Raw genomic sequence first — 20,202 nt, forward strand, 5'->3', positions numbered from 1 at the left:
AACACTTAACCGGGACCGGGGCCCGAAATAGCTCCAAATTACAAATAGATAATTTCTGCTGGTGCAGCCCGGAGCGTGTCAGCTTTCTCTACAGGAAGTGAAGGCTGGAAATCAGGAGAGGAGAATACGGTGTTAGGTATGAGGCCCGAGACGGAATTAGAAATGTCAAAAAACTGGATGTGTGTTTTAGGGCGCAATGGCTCAGCTGCGCGTGCATGTCAAACAGGCCTGTCCCTTGTCAAATGTCAAAATCTGAAAATAAAGTGTCTTCGTTGGCCGTTTACTCGGTTTAAAAGGTTAGCAAATGTCAGTAAACATCCTTTTGAAGTGTGCCGACAAAAATTGTGTGAAATTAAGGTTGACATCTAGGGGGACTGAAAAAGCGGGAGTGATTTGCTGATTAGACCTCAAGGCGCACTAATACTAATAATTTAGACAACATTAGCATGTCGTCGCAAAGTCCCTTAACGCGCTTTGAAACGAGAGCCGTCGCTGGAAGGTGTTTCAAATCAGCGGCAATAATTGAGGACCAGCATGGCCACACGTTTCGCTGCCTATTACCACGTATTAATTTCACTTTAAGAGAGATAAGTGTTCCGCCGCTTTGTTTTTCCATCTCTTTCAAAAAGAGTTTATAGTTCTGTTTCTGCTCCTGGGGTTAAAAGCCATTCTTTGATTAACTAATTTAATCCTGCACCTCCAGTTCTGATTAATTTCCGCCATTTTACGGTGCAATTAATTAGATGCCTTTTTACTTCTCTCCTCTCCTACTTTTAATTTCGGTGGCAAAACCGCAAGAAGGTTAATTAAGAGGGGGTTGCAGCAGGGAGGGGGTGGGGAGTAAATGTGGTGGAGGCAGACTGATGTTTCAAGCATTAGCAGAACAGCCTAAATTCAGCAAAGACGAAGCGTGAAGGCGACAGTCAAGCTTGTGTGTCGGCGGCGCCGCGCTGCGTGCTACCTGATTCAGCAGCACGAAACAATTTGCCACTTTCGGTTTGATACTAAAGTTAATTAGAACTCTATTTGAAATATTGAAATACTCTCTCATGGTGGGCATTACTATTTAAAAGCCTTCACTAATTATACAGAAATCTAGGCAGGGATGAAGTCTTGGGGGTAAAATTTAATTTGAGACACAGATGAGGAGGAGGGTTATGGGAAGTTTTGAAGACTTAGGGGAAGAGGAAGACAAAAAGGTGAAACCAGTGGTTGAATGTTTAGCTCTGTAGGAAAGCCAAATATGTGAAAAAGTGGAATATGGGGAATTAATTAGTTCCACCAACCTAATGTCAGGGCCGGATTGACCAATGGGCATTGTGGGCACTGGCCCAGGGGCTCTTGTGCACTTGGGGCCCCTGCGATGGTGGCCCCTGTGTTAGTGTGGGTTTCCTCCAGGTGCTCCGGTTTCCCCCTCAGTCCAAACACATGCACTATAGGTGAGTCGAATAAGCTAAATTGACCGTAGTGTATGAGTGTGTGTGAATGCGAGAGGGTATAGGTGTTTCTCAGTTTTGGGTTGCAGCTGGAAGGGCATCTGATGCGTAAAACATTTGCTGGATAAGTTGGCGGTTCATTCCACTATGGCGACCCCTGACATATCTGTCTCTGGCCAGCCAAAGCACCAATGCTCAGTTTGAATTTTTCACATCATGCTTGTCAATCTGGATAACAAGTAAACACATTTTGTTTTTGTTTATTACACACTTTTTTTGTTTATTTAGGGTAAAATGCTCCCACAGAGGGTCTCGCGGATTTCTCTGCCTTCTCTTTTTTGCTCCGTCCTATCTATGAGGCGCCAAAAGGCTGGCATCAATGCACGAGAGAGGAAGAGAACGTTTACTAAAGTTTTTTTTTTAATAATCAAACGTCTCTGCGTCGCGCGACACAACAAATCAATAATGAAATGATTTGCCAACGCTTTTAGTAATCAAATTTAATGAATTTTATTGATTCGTTGTTGTAGCCCTATTTATTATTACTTATTTGTTTCTAAAAAAATTAATTTCAAACGTCTAAATATTCTTAAAAATAAAATATTCTTTAAAAACAGTATACCTGAATTATTAAACTATTATGTTCTACAAAATGTATTCTTTTTTCTATTTTTAGTGGCAATTATATCGTTTATCGCAATTATTTTGGGTGCAATACATCGGCCAGCAAAAAATAAGCCCTAAATATATTTGAACTAAAAATATATGTAACACTAGAAACACTTTCACTTTTGATCAATTGACAGCACTGCTATTGAATCAAAGCTATTAATTTCCTGATACCACTATTTCCAAGAAACATGTTTCTCACTGTATTTCACATACTGTATAATGCATCCCAACTAGACATTTAGTCTAAACTATAAAGAGAGCTTATAAAAAGTCGACCCTTGCTGAAATTCATTTAAAAATGCACAAAATCACTCAAATCGCTGACCTACTCTGAATCTATTCTGCACTCCTTCCCATACTTCAGCCTCCACATCAAAGTTTTTGAAAGCAAAGAAGAACAATGTGCTCCAGGTGTCACAATCACGAGCGATCTAATCCTGGCAGTTCGCTGGGATTTACAAAGATCGCATAGAACTACAAATTCGACATTATATAGACTACAAGATCCAGTCATGCACTGCACACACACACACCAGTTCCTAATCCTGGCTGATTGCTAACACACACTGCTGATCCTGTTCATAACTGATTACATGGACTACGAAGAGAGCACTAACACACAGACTTTGCTGAGTCTTGGTATACTGAATTGTAAACATTACGATGCGTTTTCCTTGCCTTGCCTTCAGTTTGAACTTTGCTGTGTTTACGGTGCTTGCTGCCTGTCCTTTGACCATCTGCCTGTTTTATGACCTTGCCTCTGAATTGCCCGTATACATCTGTTTACCCCTGTGTTGAACGTTGCTGGCCTGAACATTCCCTGTTGAATAAATCCTGCATCTGGATCCGCACCTCGTTTGTCAGCATCCCACTTCACATTATACTAGGATTGGCCAGCACAGTCACCAGATGTAAATATTATTGAGCATATCTAGTGTAAGATGAAGGAGGAGGCATTGAAGATGACTTCAAAGAGACTTGATGAACTCTGGGAGAACTCCTGCAAGAACTCTTTCTTTGCTATTCCAGATGACTTAATCAATTAGTGATTTGAGTCATTGCAGAGATGTATGGATGCAGTCCTCCAAGCTCATGATGGAGTCAGACACAATACTCATTCTTTTTTCTTCTGCACCATGACTTTATTTGCTATACTGTACATTATTTCTGTTAAGTGACAAGACTTTTGTCTAATCAAAGTCAGAGACTGTATTTCACATACTGTATAATGCATCTAGACATTTAGTCTGAACTATAAAGAGAGCTTTTAAAAAGTCGACCCTTGCTGAAATTCATTTAAAAATGCACACGCTTTGCAAAAAAATCGCTCAAATCGCTGACCTATTCTGAATTTCCCCTCCATCTCATCCGTGTGCTGCTTTGCCTTTGTTGTGCTTTATCATCACATCTACAACACTACTATCTGTACTTTTCTGCAGCTCGTCAGGTGATGACATTCAGAGGCCAATAGAAATCTAGCAATGGAGGGAACGACAGATTATGGCACGACGTTAAGTGTCTCGGATAGCAGAAATGCCAGTGCAATAAAAAGACATATTGGCTTGATACTTCATACAGAGCCTGGCCCTCATTTGTCCCGATTATGAGGCTGATGAAGGAGTGTGTGTGTGTAAGAGAGAGAGAGAGTTTCCGCCTGTCCCATTCTTTATTATTCAGACCAAGTGATTGTGGCTTAATTGACTGCATTGCTTTTTAATAGTATGCATAGAAATATTAGAAAGCTCAACCATCTACACTACCTGACAAATGTCTTGTTGTCGATCTTAGTTTTATGAGCAACAAATAATAATTTGACTTCAAGTTGAACATTTGGGAAAAGTGGCAGAAAGTCGATTTTTCTGATGAATCATCTGTTGATCTGCATCCCAATCACCAAAAAAACTTCAGAAGACCTACTGGAACCTGCAAGGACCCAAGATTCTCACAGAAATCAGTCAAGTTTGCTGAAGGAAAAATCATGGTTTGGGGTTACATTCAGTATGGGGGTGTGCGAGAGATCTGCAGAGTGGATGGCAACATCAACAGCCTGAGGTGTTAAGACATTAGTGCTGCCCATTACATTACAAACCACAGGAGAGGGCAAACTCTTCAGCAGGATAGCGCTCCTTCTCATACTTCAGCCTCCACATCAAAGCTCCTGAAAGCAAAGAAGGTCAAGGTGCTCCAGGATTGGCCTGCCCAGTCACCAGACATGAACATTATTGAGCATGTCTGGGGTAAGATGGAGGAGGAGGCTTTGCAGATGAATCCAAATAATCTTGATGAACTCTAGGAGACCTGTGGGAACGCTTTCTTTGCCATTCCAGATGACTTTATTAATCAGTGATTTAAGTCATTGCAAAGATGTATGGATGCAGTCCTCCAAGCTCATGATGGAGTCAGACACAATCTTCATTCTTTCTCCACTGCTCCATGTTTTTATATTCTATACCATGCATTATTTCTGTCTAAACAAAGTCAGACCTTTATCCTAATTAAATAATTAATAATCAAGACATGATCATATTTTATTTTGGTAAAAAAAAAAAACGTAATTTATTTATTTATTTATTTTGTTTAATTATTTTACTACGAATGTCCCATTGAGATACAACATCTCTTCTACCAGGGAGTCCTTGTCAAGATAGGCAGCATAGGACAAAGAAAAAAAAAATAATGAAAAATATATAAATAAAATAAAATAAAATAAAATAAAATTAAATTAAATTAAATTAAATTAAATTAAATTAAATTAAATTAAATTAAATTAAATTAAATTAAATCAAATCAAATTAAATCATAAAATAAAATAATTAAAATAAAATAAAATAATTAAAATAAAATAAAAATTAAATTAAATTAAATTAAATTAAATTAAATTAAATTAAATTTAAATTAAATTAAATTAAATTAAATTAAATTAAATTAAATTAAATTAAAAGTACGTCACAACACATACACACACACAAAATAGTATAAGCCATAATCAATTAAAACTTGTGCAGTGTTCGAAATTGACAGTGTTTAAAATATTTTTAAATATAGCGATAGATGGTAGAGATTTCATATGCAGTATATGTTCATTCCATACATTTGGAGCATACTTAGAGAATGCAGATCGACCTAACTCTGTGTGAAAAAATGCCATTTTAATTACGATTATTTCTGCTAATCTGGTATTGTAAGTATTTGAACAGTACTCCAACAAATATATATATACTTTGGTAATTTACCAATTAATGCTTTAAAAATGAAAACTAAAATATGTTGTTTTCTCCTTAACTGTAATGAGGTCCATTCTGTCATTTTATATAAATTACAGTGATGTGTGCGTGCACTTGAACCAGTGACAAATCTTAAGGCACTATGATAAACAATATCCAAATTTAAACATTTAATAATATGAATGAAAGTAATCTAGAGGCCAAATGATCAACTACAAGTCAAGTTATAATTGGTTGTACCTAATGTTTGGATAGGCAACAAGTCAGCTAGTGTACATCCATCACAATGCCCTGTCCCTCACACAAAACTGAGCACTCGTCCTTCGATTAGCAGCACCTCTTTTAGCGAGTGTGTTGATGGACAATTCGGCATTCAGTAACACCAGCTAAATCAATGGTGTTTATCTGCTCTTTAGAAGCAGCCAATAATGGTATCCGGATGAGGGAGGGTTAGCATTGGTCGAGAGGATCTTGCAGGGACTCTTTATTTATATTGCTTTGTTGATTACTCTGCTGCGGTTTTCTGCTTTAGGTTGACCTCGGAAGAAGATCAGAAGGGCAAGTTATGAGTTTTGATTGAAGCAGGAGGATTATTAATAGTATTTGAGCTGCAAACATACATTAAACATCAGCTGCATGAAAGGGAATCATTTTTACGTTCAGAGAAAAAGGAAAAAAATGTGAAAACAATATGGCTTTGCCTTATCTTGCCATCTGTTTGTTTGTGTTGACACATTTTGCAGGGTAAGGAGGACAAACATGTCTCTGTCATTGCAGTTAGAGGCTGGATTTCCAGGGATTTTCTTCCAATCAAATGGAGCTAAGGGCTAAAGCGAATGAGTGCAGATGGTGCAAGCAATCATGACCACAGATGGCTCGCACCACGAGTGGCCATTTCATTTCAAATTGAAGACAGCTTTATACTGTATTTGGAAAGGAAATTCAAAGAAAAAACATTTTGATAGGTGCAGTTATTTTTAGGGAAGAAATAAAGAGAAAAATAACCAAAAATAAAGTTTTCTAAAAAATAAAAAAAGCATCAATTTAAAGTATGATCTATATGTGTTTTGCTTTTATGGTTTTATGGAAATCATGGATCTTGATTAATTATTATACATTACTTAAACATTTGTGACAGTCTTTGATATTTCAAAATGCTAAAAAAATATTTAATTTTTTTTATATTAAAAAATTTTAGTCAATATTGATATGTATTTAAGAATTTACATGAATACAGTGCTTCTAATGTATTAAATTACTTATTTTTATTATTTTTTATTTTTCATAATTAAAATGGCATGTACCAGCCCTAATGAGCATGATTATGTGAAACTCCATATAGATACATATTGCAATGATTTCGGGTACTTACTTAGCGATGCAAGCACACATATATGCAAAATCCTTAAATGCTCTGCTGATTTGCACTATAATACCTGTTTTATAACTTTAAACTATCAACAACCACCACTGAGCGATATTCTAGCGATCGTTCCCGCTCCGTGGTGGATTTTGGCATAGTCCTTTTGACATGAGATGGCGGGAGTAAGTGGAAGAAACCAAGTCGCGGGGGTAATATTTTCTACATAAATAATTCATGATTTCTTATGTGGCCTGGTACTAATTGTTCCACGGACCGGTACCGGTCTGCGGCCCGATGGCTGGGGACCACTGATATAAAGTGTGTAAAGGAATTCCTTCAATACACACATGTTGGTATTGGTGGTTTACAAGGACACTCTATAGCCATACTTTATTTTACAGAGAGGCCGCTGTACGCGCTTTTTCGCGTCTCGGGCGAAAAGCCACCGGATCGGCCGACTCGGCCGCCCTCCTCTTCCTCCTCCTTCTCCTCCTTCCCTAAACCCGAGCGACGGTTCGCAAAAGCCGTCCAGAAAAAACAAAAAAAACAAAAGCCCTCGTCTTCGATTTCGACCGCGTTTTCGGATCCCGCCGCGTTCTCGCCCTTATTTTTCGGATTCCGTTTTTCGTCTTACCTGATTTCCAGAATCGCTGTTCCCCGGATTCGATCCCGGTCGTCGTCCCCGCGGCCGGCTCCTCCTATTCCTCCTCCGGGGCCTCTGCTCCGCCGACGCAACGCTGTGAGCTAAGCAGACAAACTGGTTGCATCGGGAAAGCCCTCCACTCGGAGGCAGCCGTCGGCCGGCAAGCGCGAAGAGGAGGGGCAGAGCGGCGCCACACCGCCCCACAGCGTTTGCTCGAAAAAAACTAAACGAGGCCTTACGTACCTCCGGCCACGTAAATCGCTGTCTCCAGAAACGTCCGCAGGGCTACGTTTCCAGAATGAGCTTGGGTTGTATTTGTCCCTACCCCACTTTTACACCTAAATCTAACCCTGAAGTACCCTAGTAAAACCTTTTAGCATGAGTTCAACGTGCTTTTAATTATTAGGACACAAGGCATGTCCTTGTAAACCACTGTGATACAGTACTACTAAACCATACCAATGTCATTATACAAAAAAACTGTCCTTGTAAACCACCAAAACCAGCACTCACACACCAAATGAAGAGCTGCTGCATTTACGACACTGTAATGACTATATTGCAAGTTGTAATGAACCAATTAAAGTAATGTAAAATACTGTAATGAGCAACATCACGACTATGACTAGAAAAACAGGTGTTTATGAGCATCCTGTCCTTTTTATGTTCACTTTTGTAGCATTATGTCTTTGGTTAATTTGGATATTTTTGGTTACTGTCGCATTTCAGTGGATTCACACCAGTGTTTATTTTTAGGCAGACCAAGACATATCTTTTTCCCAGTGCTTACTTCATCAGCTTTAACAAAATGTTTACAAGTAACATACTTGTAAACCCTAAAATAGGCTAATTTACTAAAATATTGATAAGGATGACTGTTAAATCCCAATAATACACCTAGACCAGGGTTTTTCAAAGTCTAAGACAGTGGGCCTCCCTTTTAACACAACTTATCCATTGGCCTCCCCCTCCTCCTAAACACGCACGCACGCACAAACGCGCGCACACACACACACACAAAATTCTGGAGGTTTTCCTGCTACCTCATCATGCTTGGTTTCAAGGTCTCGCCGAAGTTAAGCAGGTCTCATGCTGTCATTAGCCAAAATATCTTGACAAACCACACATAAAGGTCGAGGTTCATCAGCTGGTCCTGTCCACGTAAATCCTAAACTCAAATACTGATCATCATATCGTTGTCTTTTGGGTTTAAGCCCTGAACTTGAAGGCTTTGAATCGGGGGGTCTCAGAAACCGATCCATTGTATTAACAGGCATACACCTGTATTGGCGGGCTTGCCAAACAGAAGCGAATTCACAGCTATGGCCTTCTGGGTAAAAAAGGTTTTCTTATTTTTGAATTATTATTTTTTTTAGCTTTGTTTAATTAAAACGTTTAAAAATTATAAAAAATACATATAATAATTAAACTTAATAATTATATTTTTAATATATAATATTTTTTCCCGCGCCTCCCCTGACATGATCTGGCGCCCCCCAGGGGAGGCACGCCTCACACTTTGAAAACCCCTGACCTAGACCATGGCCTCTAGAATCTGTTGCTAGAACATTTTTTGAGGTCAGAGGAGTGAGGTTAAACCACTTCACAAGCTGGCCATCGTTACACTCACCACCCTAAACCTCACTCCCATCCCGGACAAGCCCCTTTATATTGCAAGTTGTAATGAACCAATTAAAGTAATGTATCATAATGTAATGAGCAAAATAACGATTTTGACTTGAAAAGCTGGTATTTATGAGCATTCTGTCCTTTTTATGTTCACTTTTGTAGCATCATGTATTTTTAGGCAGACCAAGACATATCTTTTTTTACCAGTGTTCACTACATCAGCTTTAACAAAATGTTTACAAGTAACATATCTGCTGTAAACCCTAATATATGACCACTTTTCCAGGTAATTAAAATATTGATATAGATGACTTTTAATTCCAAATAATACACCTAGATCATGGCTTCTGGCATCTGGTGCTAGAGCATTTTTTGAGGTCAAAGGAGAGCTGTTTTACCTGCATAGCACTTCACTGGTTGGCCACCGTTACACTTACCACCTTAAACACCATTCCCATCCCGGACGAGCCCCCAAGTGTAACACACTGGTCTTGCAGTTGCAATATTAAAGTAATGTATTGTACTGTAATGAGCAACATCATGGCTAATACCAGAAAAACAGGTGTTTATGAGCCTTTTTATGTTCACCTTTGTACCGTGATATCACACACCTAAACCTCACTTCTATCCCGGACGAGCCCCCAATTGTAACACTCAAAACCAGTGGCCATTAGAACACTAACATATATCAAATCGTATTGATTAGTACACACTGTTCTGTCCTTACCTTAGAGTACATGGCTCCATTCAGCACCTCGCCATTTCTGATCCAGATGATAGAGGCGGCAGGTTTGGCGTTGTCCGCGTGACACGTCAGATTGAGGGGGTCGCCTGCTCTCAGGCTAACAACAGGCCCGCCGGTGATCATGGGATCGTCAGGTGGAACTAGACAAGAAGGGAAAAAAAAGGACAATATTGTTGGGGGATCTGCCAAGACACTAAGGCTGCTCTGAGAATTCTAGATGATCTATGCAATAGTGTGAACCTTTAGGCTTTTCTGCTGGGAAACCAAAGACTTACACAGCATACTGTAAAACAACTCACAGGGAAACATGTATCTATTCTGTATATATTCTGGAAACTTCAGAGAATATATAAGTACATTTTTTAAAAGTTTTGTTTAATAAATATACACACATATATAATTAAATGAATGAATAAACAAACAAACACATAAATAAATAAATAAATAAATAAATAAATAAATAAATAAATAAATGAATGAATGAATGAATGAATGAATGAATGAATGAATAAATAAATAAACATTTTGGCTGTAATAAAAGCATTTAAAAAATAGTTTTCATTATTATTATTAGCCCCCTGTTTATTGATTGATTGATTGATTGATTGATTGATTGATTTATTTAATAATAATAATAATAATAATAATAATAATAATAATAATAATTATTATTATTATTATTATTATTATTATTATTATTATTATTATTATTATTATTATTGTTGTTGTTGTTATTATTATAAATAGTTTATTTTTAATTATTGTTATTATTATTAATTATTTTTATTTATTCATTTTATTATTATTATTATTTTATTATTAATTCATAGTTAAATAATTACTATTATTTAAATGTTCAAATGTTGTTACATGAATATTAGTATCTTGCAAAATATTAAACTATTATTTACTGTAATTAAAGACAAAAATACTTATTAGAAATCAGTTAATCAGTTTTCGCTCTATTAAACAGAACTTTAAATAAGTATTTAAACATATTTAAAAATAAATATTTCACAGGTGGGCTAATAATTTTTACATCGACTGTATTTATAAACAATAAAAGAATTGGCAAAACCTCAAAAATGTACCTATAAATAAATACTACAGTGCATGGTTTGTAAATTTCTGCATTCATGATGTTTGCATTTATTACAAAGTTTGCTTGGTGACCCTACAATTTAAAGTTTTAATCATCCAGTTAAAATTTCATTTTATTGTTCTTATATTATTTTTTAAGCAAATGTGTCTTAGAATTAAAGTTTCAGTGCCATTCTGTGGACACATCATTTACATGCTACATGCTTAAACCACCTTAATATAATGTTTGACTAGTAACATTATTTATTTAATGCATTTTTGCATTTGCTATTTAAAGCAGTACATTACTCCTCCATAACCAAAATCAAATAAACTAAAAAAAAAATAAATAAATTATGAAAAATAATAATTACAATAGAATAAAAATAGATATATTATTCCAGATTTTCAGGTCCCATATTGTTCAGTCCATATGTCATTATTTTTCTTGAGATGCTTGGCAACACTAAAAAAGAACGGGAATATATAAGAGGTACATCTTTATAAAGCAAAACAAAAACATGTAATCTTGAATGACAAAACCTTCCAGATTTATCTGCTGATATTCTGAGCTGAGCGCTGCTGGCCGAGCGTGAAGGAATGAGGTTTGATCCTGGAGTGCTTTAATTTGATCTGCATTTAAAGAGAGCAGGTGTGATTTGTATGTATGCGAGTCATCATCACAGTGTGATTCTGTTTGAGGAGCAGAAGTGTGCATGTGGAGTAATAGCGGCATGGATGAGGGAGGAAGAGAAAAAAACGAGGACTGAGGGGGTGGAGAAGCAATCTAAGAGCAGCCAGGAGACATTGTGTGAGGGACCAGCAAAAAATAAAAAAAACAAGTTCATGAATGGCACTGATTACTCTCTCTGTTTAACACACACCCAAACCCGATCATCCTGGGTTTTATTCAAACTCCAGTGAATTATTGATCGCCCTGCATGCTCATTACTGAACAGATCTGGGGCAGGAGAGAGCGAGAGAAAAAAAAAAAATCAAAGTTAGCAAGCAGCTGGCGGAGAGAAGTGGAGGGAGAGTAGAAAGAAAGAGTGAAAAAAAGAACACAATGAGGGGAGGTCACGGCAAAGAGAAAGATAATTACAGTCAAGGGGTTGTTCAGAAATGTACGTCACTGGGGTCTTTAATTAGTAAGAAAAAAAGGAAAGCTGTTCAGTCTTTGCTGGCACTATTAAAAGCACTCAGTGAATGTTTTCTCATCTGTACGTAAACACTATGAATAATTCCCACAGATTAATAAAAAAAAAAGAACAACAACGTCTAATTTACCTACAGTTTAAGTCAAAATTATTAGTCAAAATTATTAGTCTTGTGATTATTTATTTATTTATTTATTTATTTATTTAGTATTTATGAAATATTTTCTAAATGTTATTTAACAAAGCAAGGTATTTTTAAAATATATGTATTTTTTATCCCACGGATTTCACTTAGCTGTCATATGTCATTATTTTAATATAAGAAAATATCAGATCTCAATTTCAGTCAATTTTTTATAAAGGATAAACATCTTTCATTAATAATTCACCATGCTTTCACTTTCACTTCTGCTAGGAATGAGATTCAGCCCTACTCATAATTCTTTCTTTACATAGCCGTATATATATATAAATCAGTTATTAGAGTCGTATATATATATAAATCAGTTATTAGAAATGAGTTATGAAAACTGTTGTGTATAGAAATGTGTAGAAATATTGGAAAATATAAAGGGGGCCAATAATTCTGACTTTAACTGTACATCAAGCATGGTAGTGTATGTAGTTTTTTGTTGATGGTCTGATAACAGACAAATTCCGCACATTGACCAAAAAAAAAAAAAATCTTAATAATAATTTAGGAGCAAAACATACAGTAATCATTACAGCAAACCAAATACTGTGAAAATCCCCGTGCTTTATCAAAGATTATTTGGGAATTTTTGGAAAAAGAAGATAAAAATTATCAGTAGGGCTTATAAGTTTGACTTTAATGTATGTATTTATATATATATATATATATATATATATATATATATATATATATATATATATATATATATATATATATATATATATATATATATATTGCGTAGAACTCAACATTCATAAAGAACTCTGGGATAATTCATTATTTTTTAATTGTAATAAATGACTTGAATTGTTGCGACAGTCTTTGGCATTGAGAAAAAAATACAATAAAATAAAATAAATAAATAAAATGTTGTCAAATTACTTTTTTTCGATACATCTTTGAAAGCTCACACTGTTTCCATTGTATTTTATGGCTTCGAAAATCAAGTAAATGGAAATTGAAAACTTTATTTGCATTTTTTTCATCCAGCATTAGTTTTAGTGTTTATATCTACTAAATATAATATAATAAAGGGGACTCCTAGAGTTTCCTTGCAAAAGTGTGGCTATGATGTTGCTTTAGTGACGTTATGTATTAAAACCAGCCTGATCTCACGAGGAAACGTAAGTATTTTAGGTTTTGTCAGTTTAGTGGCTAAATCATACGAATTTGTAGTTCAGTCGTACGAAAATGTACAATTTTAAAAAGGAGGCGTGGCACCCAACCCCACCCCTAACTCCAACCGTCATTGCGTGATAAGCAAATCGTACTAAATAGTACGAATTAGATCGTACAAATTCAAACGAATTAGCCACGAAATCAAAAAAGTTACGAATTGCTGTGAGATTGCGTTGATTAAAACCTATAGGACTAACAGAAGAAGGAATACTCATTATAGATATTCAGCTTTGAGCTTTGACATCATTGGTTGCCTGAACATTTTTCCCCCTTCACAAAAGTCATAGGTGACGCAGTGGCGCAGGTATGTGCTGTCACCTTACAGCAAGAAGGTTGCTGGTTCGAGTCTCGGCTGGGTCAGTTGGCATTTCTGTGTAGAGATGTTCTCTCTGCATTCGCGTGGGTTTCCTCCGGGTGCTCTGGTTTCCCCCACAGTTTAACGACATGTGGTACAGGTGAATTGGGTAGGCTAAATTGTCCATAGTGTATGAGTGTGAATGTGTCTGTGGATGTTTCCCAGAGATGGGTTGCTGCTGGAAGGGCATCCGCTGCATAAAAACATGCTGGATAAGTTGGCGGTTCATTCCACTGTGGCGACCCCGGATTAATAAAGGGACTAAGCCGAAAAGTAAATGAATGAATGACAAAAGGTGTAAATGATAAGTGAAATTTTATAAACAAACTTCAATAGGAACTCATGACATGCATGGCGGCTGGTCTCTCATCTGCAATCATTAATAAACCAATCAGATTAATCCAAACCCACAATAAAAAGCCCATCTCACGTTACCCCCTTATCTACGTTTTTGAAGAATCCCCTCATCCACCCCATCTCCTCCTTTTCCTCCTTTATCAAGGGGAGCTCTCGAGAACTACTTGATCCTATACCCCCTTACATGCTAATTGATCAGGAGCCCTGGGCACAATTATTTTCAGGCTCAGTGTTCTCTCCCGGGACAGCATGCCAACCTTGCTATTAGTATCAAGCAATATCCAAATGTGAACTCTTGAAATGCAGTTCATTATGACAGTCAAAAGAAACACATATATTTTTAGCATGTAAACTGTGGATCTAACAGACATATGTGTGTCGGAGAAAACAATTGCATTTGAGATGTTTAGCACCACCGCTACAATGTGTTTTCCAACTGGAGCTTTGACTTTTCTGTCACTGTCTTGTGTTTAAATGTCTCAATTGATATGAATGCACGGCGTGATTGCTCTACTTTAGGCCTTTTACAGGCAGTCTTGACTCTTTCTTGACCTGCGAAGATAGTTATTGTGGATATTTATTAGTTTTTTTTGTAAGAATCTATTTAAAAAAATGTAACAGAATGAATGCACTTTCAAAGAAAGATGTCCTTGGCAGGGCAGATGTTATATATTTAAAGCATTTAACAGCAATCAGATTAAAGTGACTTTATTAATGGTAACTTTCTCATTGTGGGTGATCATAGCAGAGAAGGGCAAAGATGGAGAAGCACTTTTTTTTAAAAATCAAATCTACTATATGATGCCTTATCACTTTTTAGTGATAGGGAATATAAAAAATATTTCATAGAACACCACCCGACAAAAGTCTTGTCCCCTATTCAAGTATTAGGAACAACAGATAATAACTTGACTTCTAGTTGATCATTTGGAATCAGACGTGGCTTATATGAAAGGCAAGGGCCTCTAGATTATGCTTATTTACCAAAATAAAATATGATCATGCCTTGATTTTTAATGATTTAATTAGGACAATAAGGTCTGACTTTGCTCAGACAAAAGACAGATATAATGTCCAGTATAGAATATAAAGTGCAGTGGAGAAAGAATAAATATTGTGCCTGACTCCATCATGAGCTTGAGGACTGCATCCATACATCTTTACAATGACTCAAATCACTTATTAATAAAGTCATCTGGAATGGCGAAGAAAGCGTTTTTGCAGGACTCCCAGAGTTCATCAAGATTCTTTGGGTTCATCTGCAACGCCTCCTTCTTCATCTTACCCCAGACATTCTCAATAATGTTCATGTCTGGTGACTGGGCAGGCCAATCCTGGAGCACCTTAACCTTCTTTGCTTTTAGGAGCTTTGATGTGGAGGCTGAAGTATGAGAAGGAGCGCTATCCTGCTGAAGAGTTTGCCCTCTCCTGTGGTTTGTAATGTAATGGGCAGCACTAATGTCTTAACACCTCAGGCTGTTGATGTTGCCATCCACTCTGCAGATCTCTCGCATGCCCCCATACTGAATATAACCCCAAACCATGATTTTCACTTTACCAAACTTGACTGATTTCTGTAAAAATCGTTGGTTTATGCTGGTTCCAGTAGGTCTTCTGCAGTATTTGTGATGTTTGGGATGCAGCTCAACAGATAACCCATTGGAAAAAAAATCAACACCACTTTTCCAAACGATCAACTAGAAGTCAAGTTATTAATTGTTGCTCTTACAACTGGGATCGACAACAAGACTTTTTTCAAATAGTGTAGATTCTATTATACATTTAATCTTGCACAATTACTAAAAGAAGAGTTATCTATCTAAAAACCTCTAGTATGCAATATAAAATGTAATATTTTGGTTTTGGGGATCTCCAACGACAAGCTAATATGCATGCGAGGTCAATAAAGACTTGCATTGTCTTATAATACACTGCAAAAAAATGCTTTTCTTGCTTAGATTTTTTGTCTTGTTTCTAGTCCAAATATCTAAAAATTCCTAAATCAAGAAGAATTTTCTAAATAAGCAAAACATATTGTCTTGTTTTGAGAAATAATATGCCAATATTAAGTGAGTTTTTCCTTAAAACAAGCAAAATAATCTGCCAATGGGGTAAGCAAAATAATCTTACGTCAAAAGAAAAAACTAGATTAATTTGCTTACCCCATTGGCAGATTATTTTACTTGTTTTAAGGAAAAACTCACTTAATATTGGCATATTATTTCTCAAAACAAGACAATATGTTTTGCTTGCCTAGAAAATGCTTCTTGATATAAGAAATTTTAGATATTTAGACTAAAAACAAGACAAAAAATCTAAGCAAGAAAAGCAATTTTTGCAGTGTATGCTTTTATTTTTACCTAATCATCCCAACGACCCCTATATGATTTGTTTATTTGTTTATTAATTTGTAGTGCAGTATTTGGTTTGATAACCAGGGCCAGACGAAATCTGTGGATGTTTTTTTGCTATTTCTGCAGAGAATTTTGGTAAAAATCTGCAGATTTCTGCTGAATTATTTTGGGAGTATCCAGCGGAGTATCATAACTTACACCTTAATATCTTAAATAAAAAGTAATAAATTACTGAAAAAAAACTGAATAAATTCAGATTTACAAATTTACTCAAGTAAATAAACAGAATTAATAATGGGCTAAAAATCTGCAAAAATCTGCGGAATTCTGTGGAAAATCAGCGGAAAATCTGAGGAATTCTACCTAATGATGACCTAATTTGTTGTGATTGGTTGCCTGCGCTCAGCTGTATGTGAATAGTCCCATAAACTTTTCTCGAGTTTTCAAGTTTTCCCGGGTCTGGCTCTTCATATTTGCCAATGATTCGTATCGACATCAGCACAAAACGAATAAAGATTTGAAACCAAGACGATTCTTTTAATCAACTCTGAGTGGCATCATTTTAAACATGCCACACTTTCAGATTTAAACCTCAGCTAGATGTATTCATTCACTTTTATTCGCTGTGCTACACATTGCATGTAAGGTCATTTTCAAAAAACCCATAATCGGGGCTCTTTAATGTGGAAGCAAAACATTGCATGTCTAAAAGTCAGCTTTTGGACCCATTGACAGGCCTCTTATTGCAAACCTCAATATCCCAGAGCTGTGCTTGTTTGACACGGTTTCTCTTCTTGTCACTACCCATGCCTATGCAGCACGCTCTACAAATGGCACTGATCATTAAAGGAAGGAGCTGTTATTTCGGGCTGTTGAGGTTTTGTCAGACATTCCCCTATCTAATTTCAGCTCTCCCAGACACTCTTAGTCTGACAGCAGTACAAAGGGCAACCCTGTAGCCATGCAAGCCATCATCATTACCGGCCTGTTTGCAAACTCTGCATCCCCTAATGGCTCCAAATTAGCGCTTTACCACAGTCACTCAATAGATTTCTCATGAGTCGGTCAGCAGCGCCAATTGATCGCTTCTTTTTAATTACTGGCCAGTAGGCTGTGATTCTTCCACATTCCACATGGCTAGGAAAACTCTGATTCTGTCTTCCCTGCATGTCCGGACACATGTCTGTTTTGTTTCCCTCTATAATAAAATCTTCAATACTGTATGATGTGTTTACGTGTGTTATCTTTGACTAATACTATTAATATTTTGATTTGCATCGAGTTGTTGCATTTACAGTTTGAATGAATTCTAGCACCATTGGGTCACAAGATCTTACATTGGAATACCCAACACACTTGTTCCCTTCGCCAATATACACATGAAATATCTAAGCATGACATTAATGTTACACATACTTTACATAGGTAATATAATGTATATATTTAGCCAGTACAGGCTCATAGGAAATATGATTGACTGCAGTTCGCTATAATGAATGCCACAGAGCAGATTGACACCAACAAGTGTTGTTCCTTTTCACACTAATGATATTTACAGGAACGCACACACACACTTTGTACAGTGCTCAGGTTCGAGTCTAGTGAGGCAGGGTTTACAAAAAGCAATACAAAATCAAGGTAAAACTATGTGATCGCAATGCACTTTTCTCTTACGTGTGCTTTTGAAAACACTATTGGTTTAGGTCAGTGGTTTGCTGGTGATCTGTACGAGAAAACTCTCCATCCCTAAACTGCTTTGACCACAAATTCACGCAGCTTTTGTAGATTTTGTTTTACCTAGTATAATCTGTTAGGGGGTTTTGAGTTGCATTTACAGTTTGATTGAATTCTAGCAATATTTTTTGGGGTGAAAAGGTCTTAAATTGAAATACCAAGCACACTTTTTCCCCTTATTCCTGTATGTATGCGCATGCTGAAAGGCAGAGGAATGCGCTGTCTTTGACAGCTCGCGACTTCATCTGGCACATCATTTACATGGACACCAATACTCAGATTTTTATATGATTAAGATAATACTCTTAGTAAGAGTCTACCATGAAAACAGCGATTTTGATTACCTTAAAGGACCACCGAGTCACAAAATGCGGAAGTTTTCTTTATGTTAGCCATGCGCTATCAAGTTCCATTAAAACAAAAGTCGAAAAAAAAAATTATGAATCACTCGAAATTGCATGAAACTCTGGAGGAAACGCTGGAGAGACTGGTAATGCGACATTAATTGTTTTATGCTGAAACTTGCCATCAACAAGTGCTTCCTTGGTCTTATCCATATTTCTTCGCATGTTGATCACACGTCTGCCACAACAGGAAATAAAAAAATAAATAAATGAAACTGCAATAATTGCGTAATTTTTAAACGCGTTAAATATTTCTAATTAATTGCATGCATCAATGCACTAATTTTGATAGCACTAATATATATATATATATATATATATATATATATATATATATATATATATATATATATATATATATATATATATATATATATATACACACATTGCACTTTTCTCTTACGTTTGCTGGTTCGCTAGTGAACTTTACCATGAAAACACCCCTTCCCTAAAAAAAAAGAAATTACCACGAATTCACCTATTTTTTTTTTACCACAATTTTACACTGCTTGTTTTGGATTTTGTTTTACCAGGTTTATAGAATTGTTCTTTGCTAGACTTTTTACCCAAATCCTGCTCTGCCTCCCAATTCTGATGCCATATGTGGCGAGCTACATCCACCCCTGAAAAGTCATCCATATTGAAATAAGTGGTCAGCAGTATTTGTCCCGTAGCATTCGTTTTACACACAAATTGTAGCCATTATGTTTCCCAGAGCACATATTTCTTGGTTCTCAAAAAGGTAGCCCTGGGCACACATTTCCAATGAGCCTGTGCTGGCTATAAAATATCACTGAAAAAAGAAGTTTACTGCAAAACAACAGTTTGTACGTTATTTTGAGTCTGGCTTAATATTCTGAAACTTTTACTAAACAATAAAAAAACAAATCCGTATCCAGAGACGAGGCCAGGTCTGATCTCACAAGACCTGGCTCAAGGTGACGAGACTCCTGACGTGTAGCCTGACTAAAGACAACAATAAATAACACACAGGCAAATGGATTTGCAATTAACCAAATGGACTGAAACATTGCCTCAATCAGCCGAGGACCTTGAATTCCGGCGGCAAGCTTTTTAAATCAACCCGATGGGCGATGTTTCAGTTCCAGGAGCTAAAAGGGAAGGAGAGCGAGCGAGTGAGAGAGATCTCCTTTATTCTCCAGAGTGGGTTTGATGCTGTAGTAATTGCAGGGGAGGAAATCTCACTTCATTTATTGTACAGTGGGCTTCTATGGCAGTGGCTTTCAGAGGTTGAGATATTGACATCAAAAAAAAAAAAAAACAAGATTGTGGAAGAGTGAGGCGATATGGCTGGATTACAAGCTTCTGGGATGTTGGTGGTGGTGGTGGGGGGCTTTGAGAAGCAATCTGTTGGGAGGCGGATGGTGGTGTTTTGCCTCTACTGACGTGTCTGGCACAACAATGAAGCCCGTCTGTTTCCCGTCACCTGCTCACGCGGCTGCTACTGGATGTGATGGATAGATCAGCGGCGATGAAAAAAGAGAAAGAAAGAAAAGGAAGTGCGATCGAAAACATGCCAGGAATGGAGACAAGTGACATACGTGGCTCACTGGCCCAAATCAAAGCTCCCTTCACCGCGCTGTCACTAATGTGTTTGCTGAATTCTGCGGTAAACACTATTCTCTCTCCATCTCTTTCGCTACTCTCCATTTGGCC

The 20,202-nt window shown here is 36.8% G+C and overlaps 1 protein-coding gene across 10 annotated transcripts in view; it reads right to left on the reverse strand.

The window, feature by feature from the left end:
* Positions 1–20,202, reverse strand: part of kirrel3b (kirre like nephrin family adhesion molecule 3b) — a 367,679-nt gene that overhangs the window by 93,994 nt on the left and 253,483 nt on the right. For all 10 annotated transcript variants that reach the window (XM_021467925.3, XM_073929721.1, XM_073929720.1 and 7 more), the window contains exon 4: positions 9,695–9,852. In XM_021467925.3, coding sequence (XP_021323600.1) covers positions 9,695–9,852 — 158 coding nt within the window. The remainder of the gene's footprint in view (positions 1–9,694; positions 9,853–20,202) is intronic.

Source organism: Danio rerio, chromosome 18, assembly GCF_049306965.1.
Source record: "Danio rerio strain Tuebingen ecotype United States chromosome 18, GRCz12tu, whole genome shotgun sequence".
Classification (NCBI taxonomy): Eukaryota; Metazoa; Chordata; class Actinopteri; order Cypriniformes; family Danionidae; genus Danio; species Danio rerio.